At 51.1% G+C, this 25,673-nt stretch overlaps 1 protein-coding gene across 8 annotated transcripts in view; it reads right to left on the reverse strand.

Annotated features, from left to right (window-relative positions):
• The window catches only part of Tns1 (tensin 1), a 162,503-nt gene that overhangs the window by 37,573 nt on the left and 99,257 nt on the right, over positions 1 to 25,673 (reverse strand). For all 8 annotated transcript variants that reach the window (XM_035441023.1, XM_035441029.1, XM_035441028.1 and 5 more), the window contains one exon: positions 6,296 to 7,825. In XM_035441023.1, coding sequence (XP_035296914.1) covers positions 6,296 to 7,825 — 1,530 coding nt within the window. The remainder of the gene's footprint in view (positions 1 to 6,295; positions 7,826 to 25,673) is intronic.

Here is a 25,673-nt window from a genome sequence, read left to right on the forward strand (position 1 = left end):
TAGGGAAAGCAGGAGAGAAAAGAAGGTGAGGAAGGAATGGAAGGGATCTCATGGGAAAAGGATGAGAGGGAAGCTGGGAGCTAAAGCAGGGACCCAGAGCCACAAGGAACCCACCAGAGACGGAGGCAGATCGGAGCCGGTGGAGAGGAGAGGGTCGGAATCTGCCACTCTGCCTCAGGCCCTGCAGTCTGGCATTGTACACTGTCCACCCACACCCCAGGGGAGCCGGCAGGAAGGGGAGGCACCAGGCACAGAAAGCATCCCACCAATGCCGCAGGAGACAGGTGGACACAGAACACATCGAGAATGCAGGGGACAAGGCATTAAACAAGAAACAGAACAAAAACAAAGAAAAAAAAATCAGGGTTAGTCATTGTTCTGACTCCAGGATAGGGCCACACATTGGAGGGAGGTGGGGAGGGAGGGAGACGAAAAGACAGGGTGGTCCAGGGCTTGCTCCTCTGAAGGGCAGGTGCCTTTCCTGTCTAACCCCAGTAGCAGCCTGGGGCCTGGAGACTTCAGTTTGCTTGCCTTCACAGCCATCCAAGAGCCTCTCTTGCTCTCAAGGTCACCAACCCCTTCTGAACCCAGGATGGCCTACCAGTCTGAGACCCAAGGTCACACCCCTTGCATTCCTTAGCCCAGTGTAATTCAATCACATTAGCCTGAGCAACCCTCTCCCCCTGGAGCCAGTGGGTACTAGTGGAGGCCTTGGGATAAACCTACAGGATGCTGTAGAAGGCCCTGCTGCATCTCTCTGTACTCACCTTACTGATTAGCAAGCTGCTTCTATATCTCAGAGCCTGCACCAGAGGCTGGAACTTCCCAAGCGCTGTCTGTCGGGCCCACACCTGCACCAGAGGCTAGTATTTCCCATGTGCTGTCTGTCTGGCCCACACCTGCTTCATTCTCCCAGCCTTGCTAAACTCCAACCTCTTCCCTTAGTCACTGGCTGTTAGAATGTGACCTTCTCAGAAGCCTCACGGGCATCTTACACTGAACTCCCTCTAAGTCAGCTCCTCCCAAGTTCTCATGTCATCCAGAAACACCTCTATTATTTAGTTGTTCGGGACAAGGACCTATCTTTGTTCTTTTCTTACATCCCATATCTAGCTGATTTGTAAATCTTCCTGGCTGAACCTCCCAAACAGTCTACCATTTTCCTCCCATCACGGCACTTCCACGCCGATCGATAGCAGCATCCAAAAGGACCTCCCTCCTCCCATCTTGGCCACACAGATGCTTTTAGAAGCCAGGTGATGTCACTGTTTGGACCAAATCCTTTCTAAGGCTTCTCAGAGCACACACACCAAAACTCCAAGTTCTTAGGATCACCTGCCAGACCAAATTTAAGCTGGCTCCATTCCCATGACCTCTTAGACCTCATGTGGTCACTCTGCTCCAGCCATTCCAAGCACGCTCCTGCCTCAGGGGCTGTGCACAGCCTGCTCCAGATAATTCGGTCCCTGGCTGCCCAGTGAAGTCTTTCCTGACTCTGCCAAGCACCCACTCATCTACCACTTCCCCTGGCACATCTCTGCCTTATCTCTAAGGCATTTAACATTCCACCTAGCATATTAAAACATTTCAGTGGCCAATTCTGCCATGAAGGTAAAGGTCTTATTAGTTGTCAACATTTTCCCAGCTCCTAGACTACTAAAAAGCCCAGATTAAAGCTCATATTGAACAATGAACCAAATACAGGGCCTTGAACTCAGCCCTGTATTCGGAATGAGCCATCAAAGCTGTTTCTCAACCCAAACCCTAAAGCTGGCCACCAGAATTCCACTCCAACCTCCTCAGTTTTATAGAGTATCTGAACTCTTAGATGAGCCGCAATGCTCATCGGGTTCCTGGGCTCCTTTTCTGCCCATCACTTTCTTCTTTCCTTCTCCTTCCATCTTCAGCTCCCTCCATCTCTACCCAAAAAACGTGCCCACAACACTTACCATTACAGTTTCCAGTGCGTTGTTCCCCACCTCAAAAAGCACTCTGTCCCCTTTTATCATAAAACCACTCCAAAGAGTAGTTGGCAAGCTGTCCTCACTCCTCTTCCACGTCCTCCCCAATCGCTCGGGGTCTGGCTTCTGTCACCAGCACTCAACTGAAAAGATGTCTTTGAAAATCCCCAGTCTACCTCATTGGCCAGCAGGATGGGTTTCTGGTTTCTCTCCCCACCCCCATCTCCACAATCCCACCCTTTTCTCCTTCAACTCCTTTCCCAACTTGACTTTGATTGACACACTGCACCGGGCTCCTGTCACCACTCCGAGCACTCATACTGAGATCCTGCTATGCCTTTGCGTCCCTTGTGGCCATTTTCCTGAGTTTTCTCTCTTCTACATGCCTATGAGATGACCCCCCCCTCCAAGTTCACAGCATTAACCCTTAGGAGGAGATTCTAAAATCTGTAGCATTTCAAACCATACACCTCTATATACCTGGAGAGCCCCCATCACCTCAGCAGAACCTGCAACTCCATCTCCTATCATGTCAGCCTCTTCTCTCTCTCTCACCCTCTGTTAAGGAGGCTACACTCTTATGTTCACAAAGCCTTAGACCAGTGGCGCTCAACCTTCCTAAGGCTGCCACTGTAGGGAGACACCATCACCACTCCTCCTAAGGGCTGGCTACAGGTGTGCCTGACCATGCCTGTCAGGGCGTGGTCAAGGTGAGGTCAGGTTGATGTGGAATAGGTTTTTAAGTGGCTGCAAGCACATGGGAGACCCCTTCTCTCTGGCCTCCCTGCCTTGCGGCCCCTTCTCTCTGGCTTGCATTTGGCTGGTGTTTGTCTGAATAAAGATACCTTAACCTTACAGACTACGATCATCTTCGTTCTTGTTATGTGCCACACTTTAATATAGTCCCTCATGTTGTGGTGACCCCCCAACCATAAAATTGTTTTCAGTGCTACCTCATAACTGCCATTTTGCTACTGTTATGAACTGTAATATAAATATCTGGGTGCAGTAGATCTGCTGTGCAACCCCTGTGAAAGGACCATTAAACCTCTAAGGGGGTCACAACCCCTTAGGCCATCTTCTTCTCAGTGGTCCATTTGGAAGTGCGTTGGTTCTGCTCCCTTAGTTCTCGTGGCATCATCTATCTCTTCCATGACTGAAGTCAGTACTCTAATCCGGGGCTCCATCACCAGGTCTATCTGATAAGTATCCAGCATCTTCCAGGCCAAAGTCACTGCTGCTTGCTGCCTTCCTGCTAGGACCTCCCAGACACACCTCCGGAAATACCACTCTGACCATGGATCATTCTCCAGACTAAACCACCTAATGATTTCTTACATCACTGCTCAGCACATCCAATCATCTCAGTTTGAAATTTAAGACCATTCTGATACAGGATGGCAGCTGCCCTTCCTGCTCCATAGCCACTCACTGGTCTGCAAGCATGCCTTATGCCCTACTGAGAACCCACTCTACCCAGGAACCTCACTCACTTCCGAAACCACTATTCTCATCATGGCTGGATTGCATACTGCACTCCACTGCCGCCACCACCTTCCAACATCTCTACACAGTAATGATCTCCATTGCTCCCTCATGGAATTGTTTCCACGGCTCTTAACACAGGTATCTTCATCCTAAAATTCTAGCTCTCTCCTAAACCCGACTCCTTAAGGATGAGATGCACAGCTGTCATCGGATAAGGGCTGAAATCTCTACCTCTAGAAGCATCAGATATAGATCCAACCAATCACAGAACCAGCATGGCCAGATGGCCCTCCCCCTGCCCCACAACTCAGACTCTTATTTCCTTTTCTCGTCTTATTGCTCTGGCTGGAATATCCAATCCAATATTAGATGACAGTGGATGTCTATCTTAAAGAAACTGCCACTACATTATCAGGAGCTTAACACTGAAACAAGACAGGGGTGCGTGGGTCCAAATGAAATGAATTAGGACACAGTACTGGGGCACGGAGACCAGCCAAGGAGGAAAACGAACACTGGAGGTGTGAACTAGGGGGAGACGCCAAGTCAAGGGAGCCTCTCCCAGAGCTGGGCTTCCCAGGTAACTCCATGGATTCTTACACTCTGGCTTCTTGCACCAGAATGTAAACTAAGCAGAGTGTGGCAGTGCTCTGCTCCCAGAATGCTCTACACATTGGATCTTCCTGTGCCTTTCCCTGCATAAGCCACAAAGAGGATGCTGGGGATACTGTGAAAGCAGAACCTTCCATCACAAGAAATTCTGTTCCTGACAGAGCATGGGCCAAACAGGGAACTTTATAGGCCTGGTGACCAGATAAAACTGTCCCCTCTGAAAGCTCATCTTATTTCCTGGCTGAGTTGCTTGTATTCGATGGAGATTGGTAACAAGGGAACAGAGACATGGTGCCAACGATATTCTTACTCTTCCCTGTGACTTCATGGCAGCCAACACCTGAGTGGCTACAGAATACAGAAGTTGACAGTGAAACCTTTGGAAGCTGGGAGGAGAGAAAACCTGAATGGAGACCCTGCTCCATGACCGCCCTCCTCCCAGGCCATTAGCAAGCTATAGGACAAGGTTCCACACGGGGAAGAAAATTCATCTGCCCCATTCATCTAGAAGTGCCCTGGGTCTGTTCATCATTTCACTGGGGTGTCACTGTTCTTCGGCACCCTGCCACCACTCTAAAACATTGGAGGAGAATGATACACTGGGGGAACTCAGGGGGCCCCTCCTCTTTCTGAAGTAAAACTGGTAGGGGACAGTTCCAACTGACAGAGTGAGCAAGAGGCTGGCCACAGTCAGGTGCCCCATCTGGACCACCACACTGTGTATTTTGCACCAGAGTCACAGAGCTACATACAGGGCCAGGGCCTTGAGGCTCAGGTAAAGCTCTGAAAGGACAGCCCTCCAGGGAGCCAAGGCCCCAACAGCCACATTTTGGTTCTGTTTTTGCTTTTTTTTTTTTTTCATTTTTCCAGACAGGGTTTCTCTGTTTATCAACCAGGGCTGTCTTAGAACTGTAGACTAGGCTGGCCTCAAACTCACAGATACCTGCCTGTGCCCCTAGAGAGCTGGGATTAAAAGCATTTGCCACCACTGCCCGGCCATGGTCACTTTTTATGGTATAAATATTTCTATTGTGGCCCACTGTAAGCTGCCAGAGAGTAGAGCCAAGGGTGGGGGGTCTCTGAAGTTCAGGAGCAGGATCTTCATACCCTCATCCCAGCCTTGGGACCAGCCTCAGAGCCAACGGTCAGCTGAACTGCTTCCCCAAACCTACATCCATCCTTCCCAGGGAGGGCGTCTCCTCCTGCCTTGCAGCTGGCATGGTGACTCAGCTGCCCCTAAATTTAGGAAAAGGAACGGAGGGCAGAGCCAGCTGCCTGGCTTCCGCTTCTTCCCAAGAGACCCCACCCTGTCAGCAGAGGGACTGGGCACAAGACTCACCTCACCACCACAGTCCCTGGGCTACTCCTAGCTGGGCTTCACCTCACAACCAAGACAACCATTTTGTTGGGTGCAGGATTTCCCACCCACTTTGACTGCCAGGGGAGGCATCACAAACTGGGGCTGTGGGTTAGGGTATTCCATGCTTGTCCCTCCCAACATGCCCCTGACCCTGGCTCTTTCTTGGCCTTTCCTTCAAGCAGTTACTCTGCAGATCTCTCTCTTGAGTCACCCATACAGAGTAGGTCAAAGCAAGAACAGAACAGTTGAACTAGGAAGACCTTAGCCTCACAAGCCTCATTAAGTCACTATGATGGTAACATCAGACAGTCCTACTATTTCAGGGTACTCTCACAGTCTTCCTGGGATGAACTCCGAGGGAAATAACATCTAAACAACATCTAAAATCCTCCCTCTAGCCTTCTGCTACTGTCCCAAGGCCCTGAACTGTGAGTACCATGAACATTTTAGCAGTTACAGAGTCTCCTCTCTGCCTAAAGCATCTACCCCCCTAAGTCACCGCCTCCACAAAGCCTTCCCTGATTGCCTTAGGTGGTAAGCTTTGTACTGGGACCTTGGTTCTGCTCTGCCACTGCACAATTTGTCCTCTGTTAGAGCCATCTATGTACCTATTATTCCCTGACCAAACTGCAAACTCCCTAGGGACAGGCATGGGGTCCCAATGCCTGGCTTAGTGCCTAATAGATGACCTATACAGGAATGGATGACTGAGTGAACGTTCCCAAGATCTCCCCAGGCTGAAACAGTGCTTTCAAAGGTCCCTAACCTATGCTGCACCCAGCTCTCCCCACAAGAGACCACAGAGACCAAACAGGGGAGGGGATGGGGAAATGGGGAGAGGTTTCCCAGGTCTCATGGTCTCCAAGGCTGTTACCTGCTACCCGGTGGGCTACCAGCCCTTCCAGGTTCAGCGGCTCTTCCTCTGGAGTTCGTGAGGGGTCTGAAGTAGTTTCCTTTGGTGGGAGCTGAGGCTGAGTGATGAGACCAGGGAGAGAGGCCGGGGGCTCCTGAGGACCCGCAGAGCTATGGGGGCTTGGAAGGAAGGTGGAAGAGGATGGACTCTTGGGACAGAAACTTTGGTTGGATCCAGCTGGATGGAGCTGATAATCGTAAGGTGAGTAAGACCTGCCAGAAGAGACCAGCTCCGGGGTTCCCAGGGAATGCCCACTAGGGATATAGCCAGATCGGGACTGGGTCAGTGGGTGGGACTGGCGGGAAGAGCCCAAGAGGGGCTGGGAGGCAAGTGGGGAAGCCCCTGGCCAGGCCCCAGGGACACTCTGGGACTTATGAAGAGGGGCAGCCGCTGAAGCTGGCTCCAGGTCCAGCATCAACATATTGAGGGCTTCAATGGACTGCTCAATCTCCTTCTGGGAGGCTGCCCTTGGGAACTCTGGGAGAGCAGGTATAGGGGTTTCTGCTGATAGCTGGGGGCTAGGCTTGCTGCTGGTAAGACTCTGTAGTGGAGCTCTTTCCTGCTGGCGGGGAGGTGGGTGAGGCTGCTGCTGCTGCCATGAATTCAGCCCCCTCTGCACAGCCTCTCGGCTGCTGCCCCCACGGGCTGGAGCTTGGGGCAGCTGGGGCTCCACATCTGGAAAGGACTGGGATCGGAAAAGACCACTGGGGTCATAGCCGCAGTGGGTGCTAGTCACTTGTTGTGACCAGGCTGGGTGGGGTCCCTCACGCTGGTAGCCAGCTAAACCCTCCTGAGCAGAGTAGGAAGGGCGAATGGGGGCTGAGTGACTGCTGTGGACAGGCACCATCCGGTTGGCAGACTCATAAGTGTAGCCTCCACCATTGAGCATAGGTTCTGTGGAATAGGGCTTGTCCAGACCATTAGTCAGTGGGGACATGGTCTCTGGGTATCCACTTTCGCTGGTGTTAGTGACCCCATCCAGGGAGGACAGCGTGCCCATGCTGCCCCCACTCTGCCCATCCTGGATGGGCAGCTCATCATCCAGAATGTCAGTCTCCCGTTCCGATGCCAGAGCCCCACCATTGACATGAACCTGGGCTGGGACCACGTGGCGGCCAGGGGAGGACACAGTTGGGCCCCCAGCTGGGTGGGACCTGAGCTGCTGAGCCCGGTACATGGCGCCTTGCTTCTCTCTATCTACACCAAAGCCGCTTAGCAGGCGATCGAGCTCCTTCTTCTCCTGGGGACTCAGGGCAGCAGGAGCAGTGGTAACCCCAGAAACAGGCTCATCGGTCTTGTCTGTCTTGGTGGAGGCTGTGGAGTTGCCAGAGTCGCTGCTCACAGACAGTGTGTGCTCCACGTGGTTGGGAGTGGCTGACAGGGCAGGCCGTGTGGTAGTGACAGGCCCAGAGCTGCCATTCAGGGAATCTTTCTTCTTCACTTTGGCATACAGACTCCCATCCAGTGGCCCTTGAGTGTGACCCACCACTTCTGCAAGGACAGCAAGAGAAACAGCAGACAGCAGATGTCAGCAAAAGGCAGTCACATTCATCAGTGATATCCCCTGCAAAAGGAGCTAAAGGCTCCCATCCCTTGAATCCCAACCTCTTCTCACTACCCTGAGGATAGCAAAGGGGAAATATACCAGCCCCCCCTGACCAAGCTCTTGGGGGAAAGAGCCCCCAGTTGCACTCAGCTGCAAGCAAGGTACAGTGTAAGCTGTTCAGGCTGGGCCTGGTAAGTGTCTAGCTGTGGTACATCACCAGCTTCCAAAACAGAACAGCACGGATTACTCCGCGGGCCTCAGCAACCTTCTTTTGAATATGAGGGCTAAGGAGATGGCTCAGCCAGGAAAGCACTTTCTGCACAAGAATGAGGAGCTGAGTTCAATCCTCAGCACTAACATTAAAAAAAAAAATAGATAAATCCCTGGGTCAAGCAGTTTAGCCAAATTGAATCAGCAAGCTACAGGTCCAGTGAAAGATGCTGGACACTCAATGTTGACCTCTGGCCTCCATGTACACACACACACACACACACACACACACACACACACACACAATAATAATAATAATATGAAGACAGTAACAGAATCATGCTGAATTGTCTAAGACAACCCCTATTCACTGAACCCAAGACACTTCCAACTGAATGAGCCAACACCCTATGGTAAGACAGATGCACTGGGAGCCATGACCTCTGTTACAATGAACACCATTAATTACTGAAAGGGGACATCCGGAGCCTACTCAGCCCCTACAGTACCCACTTCAGGAAGTTTCATCTGCTTTCATTCCTAGGAGTCCTGCCCTGGGCTAGAGGCAGCAGGGCCAGGAGACAAGGCATTACTTCAAACACAAACACAGGGGTTTTAAGTATGGAGACCCAGACCTCCCCTAAAGACAGCTTTCAAGCAGAGGAGCCAAGAAGAGTCCCAGAGGGGGGCTGTAGGATATAGAGGTATAAATATATAGACCCAAGCATTCCCTTCATAGAGGGGATCTGGGCAGTCCCCAGGGGACTGGGAAGGATCCAGGCATGCTCAGTGCTGGGCTGGGCAAAGAGGCTGAAGTCAAAGTTAAAGCTAAGACAAACCAGCCCTAGCCTTCCACAGTGTAGTTTAGCTCAATACAAAGAATTTGCCAGAACAGTTCAGACAATGTCATTCTTCCCTCCTACTGTCACATTTCCAGAAGTTTCTCCATATTTCTCCCAGAGCACTGTTCTATTCTTGTGGACCCTTAGTCCGTCACCAGCAGGCTTAACTCAGGACACATAGGACTCTAAGGAAGGGAAGGCAAGTCAGAGTGGGACTGCAGGAGGCTCTCCTAAACAGGCACTCAGATCCCTGCAGCTCCCCAAATGGGAACGTTGGACACTGGTGCTCCAGCAGTTCCCAGGCCAAACTACTATGGAGTAGAGCAAGGGAGATTATGGGCAGTGCTAGGGCCAGGCCAGAGCAGTAGTGGAAACATCTTAGGTAGGTATGAAGTCTTAGGGGTGTCCTTTTGTCTGCAGACAGCACTGGGGACCCCCCAAGAGCAACACTTTCTCTGATAGGAAAAAGTGAGTGCTGAGTGGCTTGGGGCCAGAGGACTGACTCAGAAACCAGGGCTGCCCCGCCCCTGTCCAGGCAGTTCAATGACTTCACACCCTACGGAGTCAGCAGACCAGCTCCAGCGCTCCCACCCCCACCCCCACATACCTCCTTTCCTGACTCTCCAACCCAGACCCTAGGTATCAGGGGAAAAGACACTTCCCAAAGGCTGCACCCACTCCAGCCAGGACCCTCCAGTGATACACAAAGCAGGACACACAAGAACCATGAGAAATACATATGCCACAGAAACCAGTCAGTCAGACACAGCAAGATGTGTCCACACAGAGAGCAGAGAAGCACAGTGGGAAAGCAGGGTCTGTTTACATGTCCAAACACCAGTCACTGCTAGAATGAAGGATCCCAGACATGTCCCTAGGCACTTCACACATGCAGTTTTGCAAGACCTGTTATTGTGCTTCTAGGTAAGATGGAGAAACAGAGGCAAAGATAAGCAAAGGAAACCATTTTCAAATATGTGGTATCTGTGAAAGCTCTCAGTGAGAACTAATTTACTTTAAAAATCTGGATTCCACAACTTTTTTCTTACATTACATTACATTACATTACACATACACACACACACACACACACACACACATACACACACACACACACACACACACACACACACACACGAAGAGAGAGAGAGAGAGAGAGAGAGAGAGAGAGAGAGAGAGAGAGAGAGAGAATAAACACACAAAAGGCAGGAATAATCCAAAATAAATATTTAAACTTAAAGCCGCAAACACTTCAAAAAGCACAAATGATCTTGGTGCACCCAAGAATTATCCCTCAGGCGCAAAGCAAGCCACTGAAAACAAACCCTCATACAGAAAATTATGGCCCAAAACAAGTGACCATACGACCACAAAACAGGAATGCCTCCAGCAGTGCTCCTGTGTGAGAGAGGGCCCACACGTCACAGGCCACCACACGTCACTCAAGAGCTCTCAGAGATGCTGGCCAGACAATAGATTCCAAACTTCCACACCTGCTCCCCAGGGGCATAAAGTTACACCTCTAGCCTCAGTTTCCACTGAGACTTTAGGATCTACACAAGCAACCAGCCCTAAGTGACACAGCTGCACGTTGTGCCTGACAGCCACGGCTCCCAGGACTATGGCCTGAGAGTGCCACCAGACTTCTAGAGACTTGGATGGGCCCAGCATAGCTGCCTCTATGTTTTCCTTGCCGTTATCTCCAGAAGAGTAAAGTATAGGACAGGAGGCCTCCCTCTGGCCCTGTCTCTATGAGAACTGGTTGCCTATTTACTGGCAGCTTTCCGGCAAGGACAAATACCAAAACCAAGGGCTGTCATCCACAGAGATTTGTGAAGTGTTCTCTGGAGGGTGGGTCCCTTGGGCCAGCGGACAGGAAGGGTTGCCTTCCCTCCTCTGAGCCTAGGCAGCTGCAGACCCTCCACACAGGCAACAAAACAGAGAGGCCACTGTAGCCCTAAGGGGGGCTCCTCTTGGGCTCTACACAGCTCCACCTGCCCCACCCTGCAGCTTCTTCACTCTGTTACAGCGGCCATGAGAACCACTGGTGATGATCAGATCTGAGAGCATCCAAGACCATCCCAGAATCTACCCAGGAGTCTGGAAAAGAAGATCATTCCCCAATACACACAGGATCGCGCAGGCTGATTCTCAGCACCTGACCCCCTGACCCCTCCTGGCTCCTCCTTTCCCCTCTTGGCCAGTCTTCACTCTGCATTGATTTTGAAAATGTCAATATTAAACTTGTTCTGCCATGTAACGAACGCATCTCGCTTGGGCTATTGTTCTCAGCAACGTCTGGAATAGCAACTGCCAAGCCACTGAAAATCGAAGAGGTGTAAATTATTTAATTAAATACTGCTTGTGAAATACAAAGGCAAACATCTCTTGCTGTCCTCCAGGAAGGGGCTAGTTGCCCCTGGCTGCCTTCTGCTGGCCACAGTGGCCACGCCCTCCGAGCTATCATAGTACCTTCATTGAATGGTCCTTTACCTTGTAACAAGGACAAAATCAAGGGCATGCAGGCCTGTCCAGGCCCCAGCGGGGCTCAACTGATGCCCCAATGAGCAATACCCGACCTGAGGAACACTCTTACCCTCCTCCTCTTCGGGACACCGGGGTCAGTGCCTCCAGCCCCCCACGCCAGGGCACACATTCTCTGGCTCCCTCTTCCCACCACAGTCACATTAAAACCTATTTAGCGGGACCACAAGAAGCCGGAACACAAGGCTGGTTTCAATCCATCAAAGCAGGAAGGGCAAAAGAGAAAGGCAGACACCAGAGGATAGGAGTGGGACAAAGCGGCAGGGAGAAGAGAGGGGCCTGTGAGGGGCTGGGGGAGGGGTATCTAAGGTTCACAAGCTGAGGAGTCACCAGGCTCAGCTCATCCAAGCCTAGCAGCCAACACCAGCATTTCATGCAAAGCCCCCTGAAAAGGGAAGACGGCCATGACTCGGAGAGGTCTGGTATAGAAGAAGGGTCTAGCTGGGAGGGGTCATGGGTCCTGGCCAAGTGACAACATAATAGATTAGCAACGTCAGACACCCAGATTGCCATCAATCCCGGGCAGCAAGCCCTTAGGCCTCAGAGTAGGCTGGCTGGGTATCCTCTTCTGTCACGGGCTGTACCCTGTCCATTTTTCTAGGAAATTGACAAGTCCACAGTGGAACCAAGGCCCCACTCGCTTCATCTGACTGTCTGTTCCTTCCAGCAGCCACTGGGAGAGGAACTCAGCCCTGGATGCTGTTTGGTTGCATGCAACAAGGGGCCCTTGCTCCACCAGGGCAGGCATCCAGATGGGCGAGTCATGGTTTTGGAAGGATCTGAGGAAAATCCCCAACTGATTTGGATATGGACCCACGCGCTGGGGCTCCCTCCCAGCAGCACCCTAAGCGGAGGTATGCCAAACACTAGCAACAGTACCTCCACAGGCCAGTACACAAATGAGGCAAGGCACGTCCATCTGACACACCCAATAGGAGAAAAGGAGTGGAAGGTGCTAAAGTTTTTTTGTTGTTGTTTTTGTTTTTGTTTAATTCTGATGCTCAGGACTTTTCCAGGAATTACCAAGAATGCAGATCCCAGGGCCCATCTGAAGGATTCTCCCTGGGAGGCCAGAGCTGGGGCTGAGCCTTGCTCTGTAAACATGCTATTTGTAACTTTGGGATCTGAGATTTGGATCCGAATGTGGAGCAGGGAAATGTTGCCCGTAGAGACATCAGGACAGACAGGCAGCCATGCAGAGATTGAGACGCTGGCCAGACTGGCTCTGAGAAAGGCACCCACTTTGTAAGGAAGAACTCCCAGAGGAGAAACCTAACCTGAGCAGCCAGCAGGTGTGTATGGGAGAGTGAATGATTTATGAAGGGCTTCAGAATGGGGCCCTGAGTGATAAAAAGTCCTTTGGGTCCATGTCAAACAAATAACGGTTCGTTGGAATACATTACCCGGAGCAGAGATGACCACCCACCCGGTGGGCAAGGAAATCAATGCAATGCCATGTGGAAGACACACTGTGCCCACCCTGGACACTGGCAGTCTGGAGGGAGGGAGAGAGGGAGGAGGGAGGGAGGGGAGGGAGGGAGGGAGGGAGGGAGAGAGAGAGAGAGAGAGAGAGAGAGAGAGAGAGAGAGAGAGAGTTTGTATGTGTGTTAGGGTCTCTGTGCTCCTTAAAAGTAATGCTAGAGGCACAGTGTGATATGATAGTACAGGCCTCTAATCCCAACGCTCAGGTAGCTGAGGCAGGAGGATGACTAGTTTGGGGCTAGTCTGGGCTACACATTAAGACTGAGTCTTAAGAAAGAAAAGTGACACTGGGAGGTTAAAGGTGGTGTGTGACTGGGAGATAGACGAGCAGTGGTGCAAAGTGAAGCTGAGGCGGCTGGGACAGCAAGCTTAGGCCGTGTTCCACCTTTCTCCATAGACTCTGGGCCAGCCACAGAGATGCTGGAGATTAGGGCTGAGGCAAGGAAGAAGGAGCATGCGATAGCCAGCAGATGGGAATGGCAGCTACCAGGAGGGCCACAGAGATGTGGTTCTGACAAGGATACAGAGGGAAAGTATGTCCCCCAACCCCCACACCAGGCACACCCTTCACTCAGAAAAGCAGCTCCCACCTGAAAATGGCCTAGTCAGCTTGCATCGACTACTTAGGCCACTTTGGAGCGGCCTCCAAGGTGCACATGAGGGTCTGGACGCTTACTCAAAGGTTTGCTGAGTGGTATCATTCAAGAGCTAAGCTCTCGGAGCGAGGCCTGGCACACACAAGCATGCCATGCTCCCCTCTCTCCTTCCTCTGCTTTCTCTCTTCCAACAGCTCCCCTCCCCTGAGGGTGAAGCCCAACCTTCCTGATGGACACACCAGATCTTTTTATCTTCTGGCTCGGCCTGCCTGCCTTCTGAAGCCTGTTCTTTGCTGCCCCACACACTCTCCACTCTTTTCTCATTAGGCTATTTCCGTGCTCTTCTTTGGCGAGCAGGACATGCTGTTCCTCCTCCTGAAAGGGCCCTTCCTCGCCCTGTTCCTGAGGCTCCCAACCCCACTGGCACAAACCTCTGTTCTCCTCCTTCAGACCCAGGGGCAACTTCTTTGGAGCCTCCCATAGGATAGGCCATTTCCACTGCCCCTGGAACTCATCTGCTCTGTGAGTTCACCACACACTGCACAACTGTTACTGACAATTGTGCCTGTCTTCCCAAGAGTATTTCCCAAGGAAAGGCCTCTAGCCCTGGTGCCCAGATAGTGCCGGACACCATATGGTCTATATGAATGGAGCCTCTTGGAGTTCAATGTAACCCCAAAAGCTTGTGATAGTCCTGCCATTCACCGAGTGTCTTCTTCATACCACCCAGTAGACAATTAGGGGTTCTAGGTGGACCACAAGCCACCCGTGTGTGTGTGTGTGTGTGTGTGTGTGTGTGTGTGTGTGTGTGTGTGTGTGTGTGTGTCCATATGGTAGGGATTCATCCTATTTCACAGCACTGGTCAAGTCCTTGTAAACTGACTTAGGCAGAGCCTAGCCCATGGGCCTCCCTAGTCACACTACAGGCCAAGGGACAATAACTTTCCTAGGCCAAGGACATCTCAGGATATCTGATGAAATTCTAGAACATTTTTTAATTATTTATTTTTATTTTATGTGCATTGTTGTTTTACCTGCATGTATGTCTGCTTGAGGGTGTCATATCTTGGAGTTACAGACAGTTGTGAGCTTCAATGTAGGTGCTGGGAATTGAACCTGAATCCTCTGGAAGAGCTGTTAGTGTTCTTAACCACTGAGCCAACTCTCCAGCCCCTCTAGAATATTTTTTATGTGCATGCATTTTGCCTACAAGTTGAGGAATAAATGAGTGTCTTGGAGCACTTGGGGTTCATCTATGGGCCCCAAGTTAAGACATGTTCATCTAAGGGCTGGAGGGACCACTCAGCAGTTAAGAGCACTGGCTGTTCTTCCAGAGGACCCAGATTCAATTCCCAGCACCCACATGGAAGCTCACAACTGTCTTAATCCTGACACCCTCGCACAGACGTACACGCAGGCAAAACATCAACGCATACAAATTTTTTTTAAAAAATTAAAGGACATGTTCATCTAAAAGTTAGGGTGCTATTTCTAGAATGCCCAGCACTCAAGACTAGTGTGAAGAATCTGAGCTCAATGCAGAAGTAGGAGACCACACTGATAGAATGCAAGTCTTGGGGGGACCCAGAGGCTTCCTCCCCAGAGCACCCTAACAACTTCAACCCACAGGAGGACATACAAGGCCAAAGAGAAGCACTGCCAATGGCCCAGGAACTCCAGGGGCTTCTGAGATAGCTTGGCCTGGGTGACAGGACCTCTTAGGCTCAGTGGCCAGCCTCGATTCTACCTGGGGTCACTTCTCATCTACAGCCATCTAGGAGGGCATCAACTCAGGCTGCAGAGAACTCTGGGAATTTCTACAGGGGAATGAGCATCCTCTGGGGTCACAGAATGAGAGGTTGAAATTGGGCCACACCCAACCTCTGAAGGGAAGCACAGAGGGGACACAGCCTGGGAAACTGGAAAAAGGAGGTACACACCACTCACGGGATCTAGGTCCACATGGAAAGCCGTCTGCTGGTCATTTGCCACTTTTCTAGCCATCTCCTTGAATTATCATAGAGTCAGGAGCACTGCACATGTAGCCAAGTGTCAGTTTGATGTGTCTTTGCTGAGTGACACCGTCTGCTGGTGTAATATAGACAAGCTAAGGGTCTCAGTTTCCCATAGGCAGAGAGCAGATGAACCTGGGTGTGGCAAAAGAGACCTCTGTCTTTTTATCACCCTGAACAGCACACATCTGAAAGAACCCTTCATGTTTATAGACATCAAACAAGAGGGGACAAGATTGGGATTGCCATGGTCTCCCCACAGGTCAAGTTCAGTCCTCTGTGTGAGCAATCTCACCAGTGTTACACACAAACCCACCTCCATGGATCCAGGAAGGGCAGGGTGTTGTCCCCTCCTGCTGAAGAAAAAGAAAGAGTGGGTGGAGGTGGGACAGTACATCTGGACTTCTGGCCATTAAGGCAGGGAAGTCAACTTGGACAAGAAAAACTGTCCAGCCCCAGTGCTCTCAACTAGTGGCAGCTGAACTGAGACCTGGAGGGACTCAAGGTCAACTGAGTGAAAAGGAGCCATTTTAAAAGTCTTGAGCTTTTAGAGCTGAGAGGCCCAGAGGGATCCGTTCCCAACTTTATAGGCTGACAGTGTTGCTTGGGGGCTCCAGGGAGCCGAAGGTCACTCAGCAAAGACACATCAAACTGACACCTGGCTCCATGTGCAGTGCTCCTGACTCTATGATAGTTCAAGGAGATGGCTAGAAAACTGGCACCTGGGAGGAAGAAGAGGGGGGACAGCTGTCTGGCTATGATAGGAAACCAGTAACTTCAAGGCAATATGATGTATAAGGTCCAGTACAGTGATGGTGACAAACATGGCCCCTCAGGTACTTAGGGAGGACCTGAGGTACTGTTCCCACAAACTGTCCTAAGTGGATTCATGCCATGTCCCCCAGAGGGAAGAAGTGGGAGATGGTGACTGTTACCTTCATTTCATATCCTACCGAGCAGGGACCCTACCTAGAAGGCAAATGACCTATCCGGATCACACATCAGCCTGTGCATACGGCACAAATGTGAATTTTCCTGGCCCAAGGAGCCCAGCACATCTGGCACCTGACTCCCCAGCCTGGTGCTATAACCAGAGCCTGGCCCACCCACTCCCCACCCTCGCCTATCCAAGCACCAGATAGTCCGGGCACATTCAGGATGGTAAAAATAGCTACCAAGTTCTCTGCCAGGCCAGGATGCTGCCTGGGCACTCAGAGAGCCCTGGCTGGAGAAACAGCAGAGTGGCCAAGAGCCCTGCCGATGAAGTTGGGGAGAAATCCGTGAATGGGAGGGAGCCTGAGAGTCAGCCCTGGGGACCCACAGTTTGTCTACAAAATAAGGGAATGTTCCAAATACTTCCCAAGCCACCTATGGTGGACGCCTATGACTTTCTCCCCACCCATCCCATTTCCACTCAAGATGAACCATTGCCCAGAGAAACGAGACCACTCAGATCCACCATGCTCCTCCACCCAGCTACCCTTCTACCAAAAGCTGCAGCCATAGCATGACCCAGAGAGCACCTCTGGGACGGGACACCAAACGAGGTTGACACAAGCATATCCCAGTGCACTCAGAGGCACTGCACAGCCTCAAATCCTCCCAGTATCAGGTCTGAGGGACACTGAGCTCCAGGCAGAAAGCGCCCAGCCCAAGTCCAGCAGAAGCCCACACAGGGACACATAGGGGACAGCAACACAGCTGCACTTACCCTCTGAACAGAGCAGGAGAAAGGCTGTGGGAACACTCTGATTTGTCCCCTCTGCTTCAAGTTTCAAGTAATTTCCTGCCCGGCTACAGTTCTCAGGCTGAGTGTCCTCCTCGGGCTCCCTGGGACTGTCAGGGGTGGGAGGAGCCAGTGCTAACTGGCCCTACACACACACACACACACACACACACACACACACACACACACACACACTACTCCCTCCCTCTCTCTCCTCTAGCTCGCTCTCTCCCCCTCTCGGCTCAGGCTCACTCTGGCTTGTAGGAAGTCAGTGGGATCAAACTCTGTCTGTAATCCCAGCCAGCTGGGTCCCCTGGGCTTCACTTATCATCCTGCAGCTATGCAGCTCTTGAATGACATCACAGTGGCTTCCCCTCCAGCCCAGCCCTGAGTCCCAACCCAGCCCCAACCTCAACCCCAGCTCAACCTGCCCAGAGCTCAGGGGTTGGACTCCAGCCTCCCAGCCCAGGCCAGCCCCAGTCCTCAACCAAAGGCGTTCCAAACTCTAGAAAACAAAGGCAAAGGCCCCTGAGCAAAGGAGACTGAGCCCAGAGGGACAGGCAGGGCTACCAGGCCCTGAGAGAAAGAAGCATTATGTGAAGGACTGAAATTTCTTTTCCCAAATTTTCCACATTTTTCCCACTCCCGGCAAATGGAAGGCAGAGCAGATGACAACAATTTTCCAGCTGCTGAGCAGTAAGGTGGAGAGGTTTGTTTTGTTTTGTTTTGTTTTTTCTCCCCTCCCCACTCCTACTCCTGCCACCTCCAAGCAGAGTCTAGGAGTCAGGACACTTCAGTGGCTTAGAAGAAGAAAAAGAGAAAGGCCCTGTATGTCCCAGAGACATACAGGGGTGTCACCAGAGGAGGTGGAGCAGAAGTCCCAACAGCTTTGGCTGCTGGCCCGGGAACCTTGAGACAGTCTGAGTGAGGCTGCTCAGAATGCAGGGGGTGTGTGACTGGAGTGTCTGAAGCCGCTCGGCTGTTAGTGCTTTTACTACCATCCCTGGCGATCACAGCCAGCAGGACTACTTTTCCTGAGGGTCAGGATGCCCACTTAGCCAGCCAGATGTATGACCAAGCATTCAGCCACACACAGGCGAGTGCCTGGAAGTTCCCACTACAAGTGTGGCTTGCCCTAAAAGGTGACATTTCCAGAAGACAGCTGCCAGGACACCAGGACCTTCCATATTGTTTGTGCCTTACTTGGATCTCAGCTGAAACTTCCAACTCAATTCCCAGGCCAGTGGGGACTTTGTTTCTTTCCTGGAAGATTTCCCCCTCTGTCCTCCCTTGGCCCCCATCCCCCTGTGACACCTAGGTGCTTCCACAGCTCAAGGTTGTAACCACTTTGAACCTGCCCTTGTAGCCCAGGAAGGAGAGTCCTCAAGACGAAGACCACCTCTGTACACCAGCCATCACACAAGCTCCTTTCTTGCCTCCCGTGCCAGCTGCTGCCCACGAATATAGAGGAAGGGAGAAGCAAAACCATTACTCAGGGGCCCTATAAAAGGGCCCTGCCCTGCCTTCACTGATGACATGGCTGAGCATGAAAGGCAGGCAGCCAGTATCATAGACTCCAGTGTTTATCTTTGCATATTAAAAATCAAACCCAATGTGGGTGTGGTGCATGCCTTTAATCCCAGCACTTAGGAGGCAGAGGTAAGAGGATCTCTGTGAGTTCAAGGCCAGCCTGATCTACAGAGTAAGTTCCAGGACAGCCAGGGCTGTTATAGAGAGAAATCCTGTCTCAAAAAACCCAATAGATTCAAAAGATAGGGAGGGAAATGGGGCTAGAAAAAGTCTCCCTATATCTTGGACTCCAAACTGGTAGAGACCATAGTCTATAGGGACTACTGCAATGGCCCTCTTGTCACCACAGCTCCTTCTAGAACCAGCCATGCCCATACTCCTCCTGAAAGGGTTAAGGTGCCCCCATAGACATGCCTGGCCCCACCCAGCCCAATTTGATGTCACTTCCCATCTGAACACCATCTGTGGTATTTTGTGAATTACTGAAATAAATTTAACTTAAACCAGTTCTAAGCACCAAACCCCATGAGATCACACACTTGCTATGCTAATTATACACATTTTTCTTTTCCTTTGATGGTTTTAAATCTTTTGATAAAGCATCTTATGTAGCCCAGGCTGGTCTTGAACTCACTATATGGCAGAAGATGACCTTGTATTCCTGATCCTCCGGCCTCCACTTCCTCAGGACTTGGAATGCAGATGCGTACCACCATGCCTGGCCTACGGACAGTACTATGGAATTACTAGGTGCAAGAACAAGTGCCGATTTTCTGTGAAACCCGGGAAGGACGTTGGTGTAGAGGACATTCACTACCATGAGTTCTGGTGCATTGCTGAAACCTCAGACACCTGGTCTTCTGGGCAAGCGTCTTCGGGTTGACATGGTTGGCACATTCATTGTAATCCTGGGTGTTCTATAAATGTGGTGTGGTTGAACCAAGAAAGAAAGCATATGCAGATTTCTATAGAATTATGATTCCATGAAAGATTTTGAAGAAATGAGGAAGGCTGATAACTTTAAAGTGTGGAGTGATTTCAGAATGTAAAGAATTCTTTGGATTGTGCTTGGTAGAAACTCATTGCTGAGCTGCATTCCTGAATATGTGGGCTAAGGAGTAGTTATCTCAATAAACAATTAACAATTATATGGATAGTTAAAAAAAAAAGAACAAATGCCAATAGTGACCCCAACCTGATGGCCTTTAGAAGGCAATGGAAGTCCCTGGGAAGTCCTCTAAAAACCCTGACTGGCTGAACACAGCCTTCCTTTGGGAGGCTAACACAGGACTAAAACATGTGCAAGTCTATCCTGGGCTACAAACTGAGGTCCTTTGTCAAAAAAGAGAAAGATGGGTATCTTATTTATGATATCTATTGTTGTGAAGAGATACCAGGACCATGGCAACTCTAATAAAGGAAAACATTTAATTGGGGCTGGATTACAATACAGAGGTTTAGTCCATTGTCGTCATGGCAGGAAGCATGTCAGGAAGCATGGCAGCATGCAGACAGACATGCTGGAGAGGTAGCTTAGAGGTCTGTATCTTAGTCCACAGGCAACAGGGAGAGACAGTGCCACTCTGGGCCTACCTTGAGCATATAAAACCTCAAAGTCAACCCCCAGTGACACACCTACTCCAACAAGGCCACGCCTCCTAATAGTGCCATTCCCTATGGGCCAAGCATCCAAGCACATGAGTCTATGGGGGGGGGGGAATCCTATTCAAACCACCACAGCAGGGGAGGAAGAAAGTAAGGAGAGAGGGGCAGGGAGACCCTGGCCTCAGGCTCCACTTCACCCCAAAAGACAAAACTCTCAGTGGCTTGGGAATCAGAATTTAAAATGCCCTTGTGGACACAGCCACATTTGGTCAATGATGGTCCTCATGGAATCTAAACATTTCCTGTTATGGGACTTTACCATCTCCCCAAGAAAGCCCATCTTTAAGTAATAGAAACAGGGGGCTCTTAACTCTTATCATTATCATCTCTCAGTTGACATTAAGGTATGCTTTGGGTGGCTCAGAGCAAACCAATGTCCTCCAAGAGACCCCTATAGGTACTCAGGGTATGCAATGTCCTCTGAACACCTTTGGACAGCCTATCCTCACTGGCTTATTTTTGTCACTGATCTGCTCCTACCGTTCCTTGTCACTCTCACAAGGAGGCTCTATAGCGGCCCACGTGAGAAATAGTCTACTTGCACTGCCTGGAAGCCATACTTCCCATAACACAGCCTCGGAGTACACCTAACCCCACTGCTTATGCCAACCCATCATCTGCTGGGGATGTAGCTGCTGAGAGCATGTCCTCTCAGTGGCTCTGTCTCACTGGGCCAATACATACCATACAAATGCTCGCTCCAGGATATATAATTTAGCCTTTCCATTCTCTGTTCAATGATTATGGCACTGAACGTCCAGCAAAGACAAGAGTCTCATGAAATGACCCAGCCCTGGCGAATGCAATGTCATTGAAACAGTGAAGACACTCAGTACAGCTCTGTCTGACTTATGTGCAGCCAGCGTTCCCTGCATCCAAGAGACAGCCCTAAGCAGGGTAGTTTTATGCACAAGTTCTAGAATCTAGAGGCAGGAAGGTGGACCTGGAGACCTTATGACTGCTTCCAGGAGCCCAGGATTCATCGAGTCCCCAGATTTGCTGCCACTGTGGGCATCCATCCCAGGCCATTTCCTAGAATCACAAGACAGTCAGCTCAGGGGACATGCTGAGCTGTCCAATTCCAGCCATCATCTCTAGGAAGCAGAGGTCCCCACAGATGGTTAGAGCCAGAGCCAAGCTCACAACTCAGGGCCACTGGCTCCCAGAAGGAAGCCATCCCTTATGCTAGATCTGGGACACTTGACCAGAAGGAGGTGGCTGGAGGGTCCTAGAGCCCCAGCACACAGGACCCATAAGCATCTCATGTTGTCCAACAGTACTAAAATAGTGAGACACTAGAGGGCCACACCTCATTGGAGAAGCAGCTTCTGCCCAAAGATCCAATGACTTCTCCATCTTTCCCAAAACAGCTTTGCTCCAGCATAGTCCGTATCTGGGGGGAAGAGAGCTTAGCTTGCTATGGCTACAACTTTGAGAGCCTTGGTCCTTTCTCACTGTTTCTATCCTAACCCCTTTTCTCTATTCACTAGCGGATGTAGAAGCATCTCCCCAGGCCTGACTCTTGGCTCTTGGTCAGTATCAATGCTCTGCCCCCTTCTCTCTCCCTCTCTTTCTCTCTGTGTGCACACATGTGAGCATTTGTGAGAGTGAGCCCGTACTTGTGTTCCTGTGTGTACAGAGGTCAAAGGCCAACCTCAAATGTCTTTCCTCAGGCACTGTTTACGTCTTCCCTTTGAGACAATGTCCCTCCCAGGCCCAGAACTCACCAAGAAGGCTAAGGGGACTGGCCAGTGAGCCCCATGGATCCTCCTGTTCCTACCTCCCCATGACTGGGATTATAAAGGCCTACCCACCACACCTGGCTTTGTACATTGGTACTGGGGATGGAACTTGGTTCTTCACACTTGCAAGGCAAACACCTTAACAGCTAAATCATCTCCTCAGACCCTTGGCTCTTGTTCTTAAGGGACAAAATGATTGTGCATTTTGTCTTCTGGCAATCTAGCAGTTAGGAAAAAAACAGGAAACAGAACAGTGTCCCCTGGAGGGATACTTCATGGTCTGTGAAGTAAAGCTGGCAGAGACTGGGGTGGGGTGTGCAGCACCAGGTGGTTGCTACCCAGGGAACATGTAGCCAGAGGCACTGTAGGTTTTATCTGGAAGAAATGCCATTGGCATATAGCAGGTAGATCCGAGCTAGATAGAGGGAGGAATGTGGGGCGGGGGGCACTGCATCACCAAAAGACTGGACTCCAGCTCAGCTGCTCACTGCACGACATTGGCTGGCTCAGTTCTCACTGTGGCAAAATACACCGAGGGAAGCATAGTGCGCTAAAATTTCTTGTTCTAGGGAGAACCTACAACAACGTCATCAAGGAGGTAGCAGGCACTGTCAGATGGGTGGGGGCAGGAAGAAGCATCCCACACCCTATGACAGACATGATGTAAAGTTGCTGAAGGTGCAGGGAGGGAAGGAGGAGGCATTGTAAGAAAAGGGGAAGGAGGGCCTGTTGCTGGGCCAGCTACAGCCCTGAGACTTTGTGTGCACAAGTGAGTGTGTGTGTGCATGTGTTCACGTGCACATACGTATATGTGTGTGACAGAAACATGGTCCCAGAATGCCTTAGAATCTCCCCCAGTGCATAAAACCTGAAGAAGCACAGTTCAGGGCTATAGGGGCAGGGAAGGCTGTGGAGAGCAAGCCTTCTGGGGGTCTCCACACCTAATCCAGGAAGGCAGCAGGCAGGGCCAGTCTGGGAGTATGTTCCCTGAGAATAGGATAAGATTATGCAGGAAGGGGGCTGTCAACTCCCAGGCAGATGTATGAGTTGGACAAAGGACATCCGCCCATGGCCCGCCTGTCTCTCCTCAACCCACTGTTCCCAGCCCAGACATGCTTCAGAACCATCTTCACCTGAGAAAGTGGAGGAGAAGGTAAAAATGGATGGATGAGTTTGGGGAGCGAAAGAGAATTAATCAATGCCTGCATCCATTCACCAGGTGTCTATGCTTAAACAAGTGTCTCTCGCTGGCCTCCGTAACTGCCGGCCCAATGCAGCAGCCAGGAGGAGCTATCTAAAGATGATCCAGCCCACATGTTCTTTCTGCTCCCCAAGACAAAGGAGGATCAAACAGGGGACGGGGAGGCACACAGCCAGGGCTCAGAGGCACCAGCAGTAAATGATAAAGACAGAGGAGACCACGTGACAGCTCAGAACCACCACCTGTAAATGAGTGGCAACACTAGTACTGAGGTCCCTTGAAGGGGCTCCCTGAGAACTGCAAGCATCCCCAGGAGAGCTATGAACACGATAGGATGTGTGGCATCACCTCTGTGTGGTCCATGGCCACACAAGGACCCACCTTCATTAGTGGTCAATCTCAAAGCTTCACCCAAAATGACATAAGCTTTCAGCATGACAGAAGTACTGGGGCCAAAGGGGCTGTGTGCTTTTAGAATGCAGCTGAGTGTGGGGCTGGAAGTTCAGGGCCCAGCACACTAGAGGGGGCTGCACAGAGTGACCCATGGAGTTCTCTACAGAAGGGTATTTGCAGGCTAATCCAGGGGTTCGGTGCACAAAAGGGAACTGTGTGGAGGGGTCAGTAGAGTTTTCTACATGAGTGAGTGCAGGCTGGGCAGTAGACACAGATGGTCTGTGTTCCCCTTTAAACCAGGCGGTTCCCTTCTGTGATGAGTGAAACGACCTTCCCTGACTCCCAAGCCCTCCACCACACAGGGAACCCTCCTGGATTAGAGGCAGCCCCTGGTCCAGCCCCAGCCCTTCCAGCCCTGGCATCCTACAAGCAGCACCTGTGGGGACTCAGAGGTTCCCAACCTCAGAGGTTCAGACGGGGTGGGGGTGGGGGGCTCTGAGGGAGGAAGGGAGAGGAAAGATCTGAGGGAAGCTTTTGCTTTCATATCAAAGTCTGACCTCACTGGCCTGGCAGTGTGGGAGCACAAAACGACATCAAAGAAGGCTTGCTGTTGACTTTTTTTTCCCCCAAGCAATCAAAGAAACATAGAGCTAAAGCCTCTGATAAGCGTCAGTGACAGCTGTCAAGACGGGAAACTAGGCAGTGAGAAGTCAGGGCCTCGCCCTCAGCCAGCAAAGCCTCAGTTCACCAGGCAAGGAGAGTCCAACTGAAGCCAGCAGGACTCGAGGCCATCCAGCTCTGCCCTTGGAAGATCTATGTCCCTGTGGGAGAGGCTTTGGGCGCAAACAGTTTCAAGAAAGGACAGGAGAGGGAACAGGGAGTCTGGAATGGAAGACATTGAGTCTTCCATTGGAAGAAAGCGAGTCTTGTTGGGGAACTCTAGAAGTCGCCTTGTTCCTTTCCAGACGCTAGTCACAATCACTCAGGTGCATGGGTGGAAAATTTCACCCCAACTTCAAGAAAAGCCATCATTCCTGAAGCTGGGCAGTGGTGCTGTATGTCTTTAATCCCATCACTCAGGAGGCAGAAGGAGGCAGATGTGTGATTTCGAGGTCAGGCTGGTCTACAGAGCGAGTTCTAGTACAGCCAGGGCTACACACAGAAACCCTGTCTCAAAAGAGCCAAAAAGAGAAGAATGAAATATCACCCATTCCCGTTTCTTACCTCATAACTACAAGGGTTCTCCCAGTTATCAGACCTCCATCCTAGACCTAAAGCTAAAATCCACAGCCACCTCTGCCCTCCTCTCTCTAACCATCCATCACATAATAGAGGGGCCTCACTCAGCAATGTGTTATCAGACAGCAAGGGCAGCCGATGGGGAGTCACAGGCAAGGGTACTAAGGGTGATGGTAGCTGCCCTCGGTTTGTTCACCTGAGCAGTGGGAAGTTCCTTAAGGCGGGCCCAGCTCAGGGAAGATGTTCAGCCAGACACTGTTTGGCTGGGACACCTGTTTCTCCTGTTCTGTTGGTCCTGTCACTGGTTAAAGGCTCTAAACTCATCCAAGGCTATTTTCTGCCCTAGGGCTAGGGCAGAACCAGTGACTTACAGGAAGTCTGTAAATATGCACCAGCCTATAGTGGTCCCAAAGGCCAAGCAGAGCAATAAAGAGGCCGATTTGTTTTCATCTGAGAAATGCTGAAACCTAATCCCTGAGCAAGCTGACCCTGCAATGGCTGCAGCTCTACTCACAGCAAAATTAGCCAGTGTCCCCCCACTGCAGACTCCCAAGCTGCCCCTGGGGGGCTGGTAATGGAAGGGAACAAGAGAAACTGCAGCTGTGGCTCCA

This window comes from Cricetulus griseus, chromosome 2 (genome assembly GCF_003668045.3).
Source record: "Cricetulus griseus strain 17A/GY chromosome 2, alternate assembly CriGri-PICRH-1.0, whole genome shotgun sequence".
Taxonomy (NCBI): domain Eukaryota; kingdom Metazoa; phylum Chordata; class Mammalia; order Rodentia; family Cricetidae; genus Cricetulus; species Cricetulus griseus.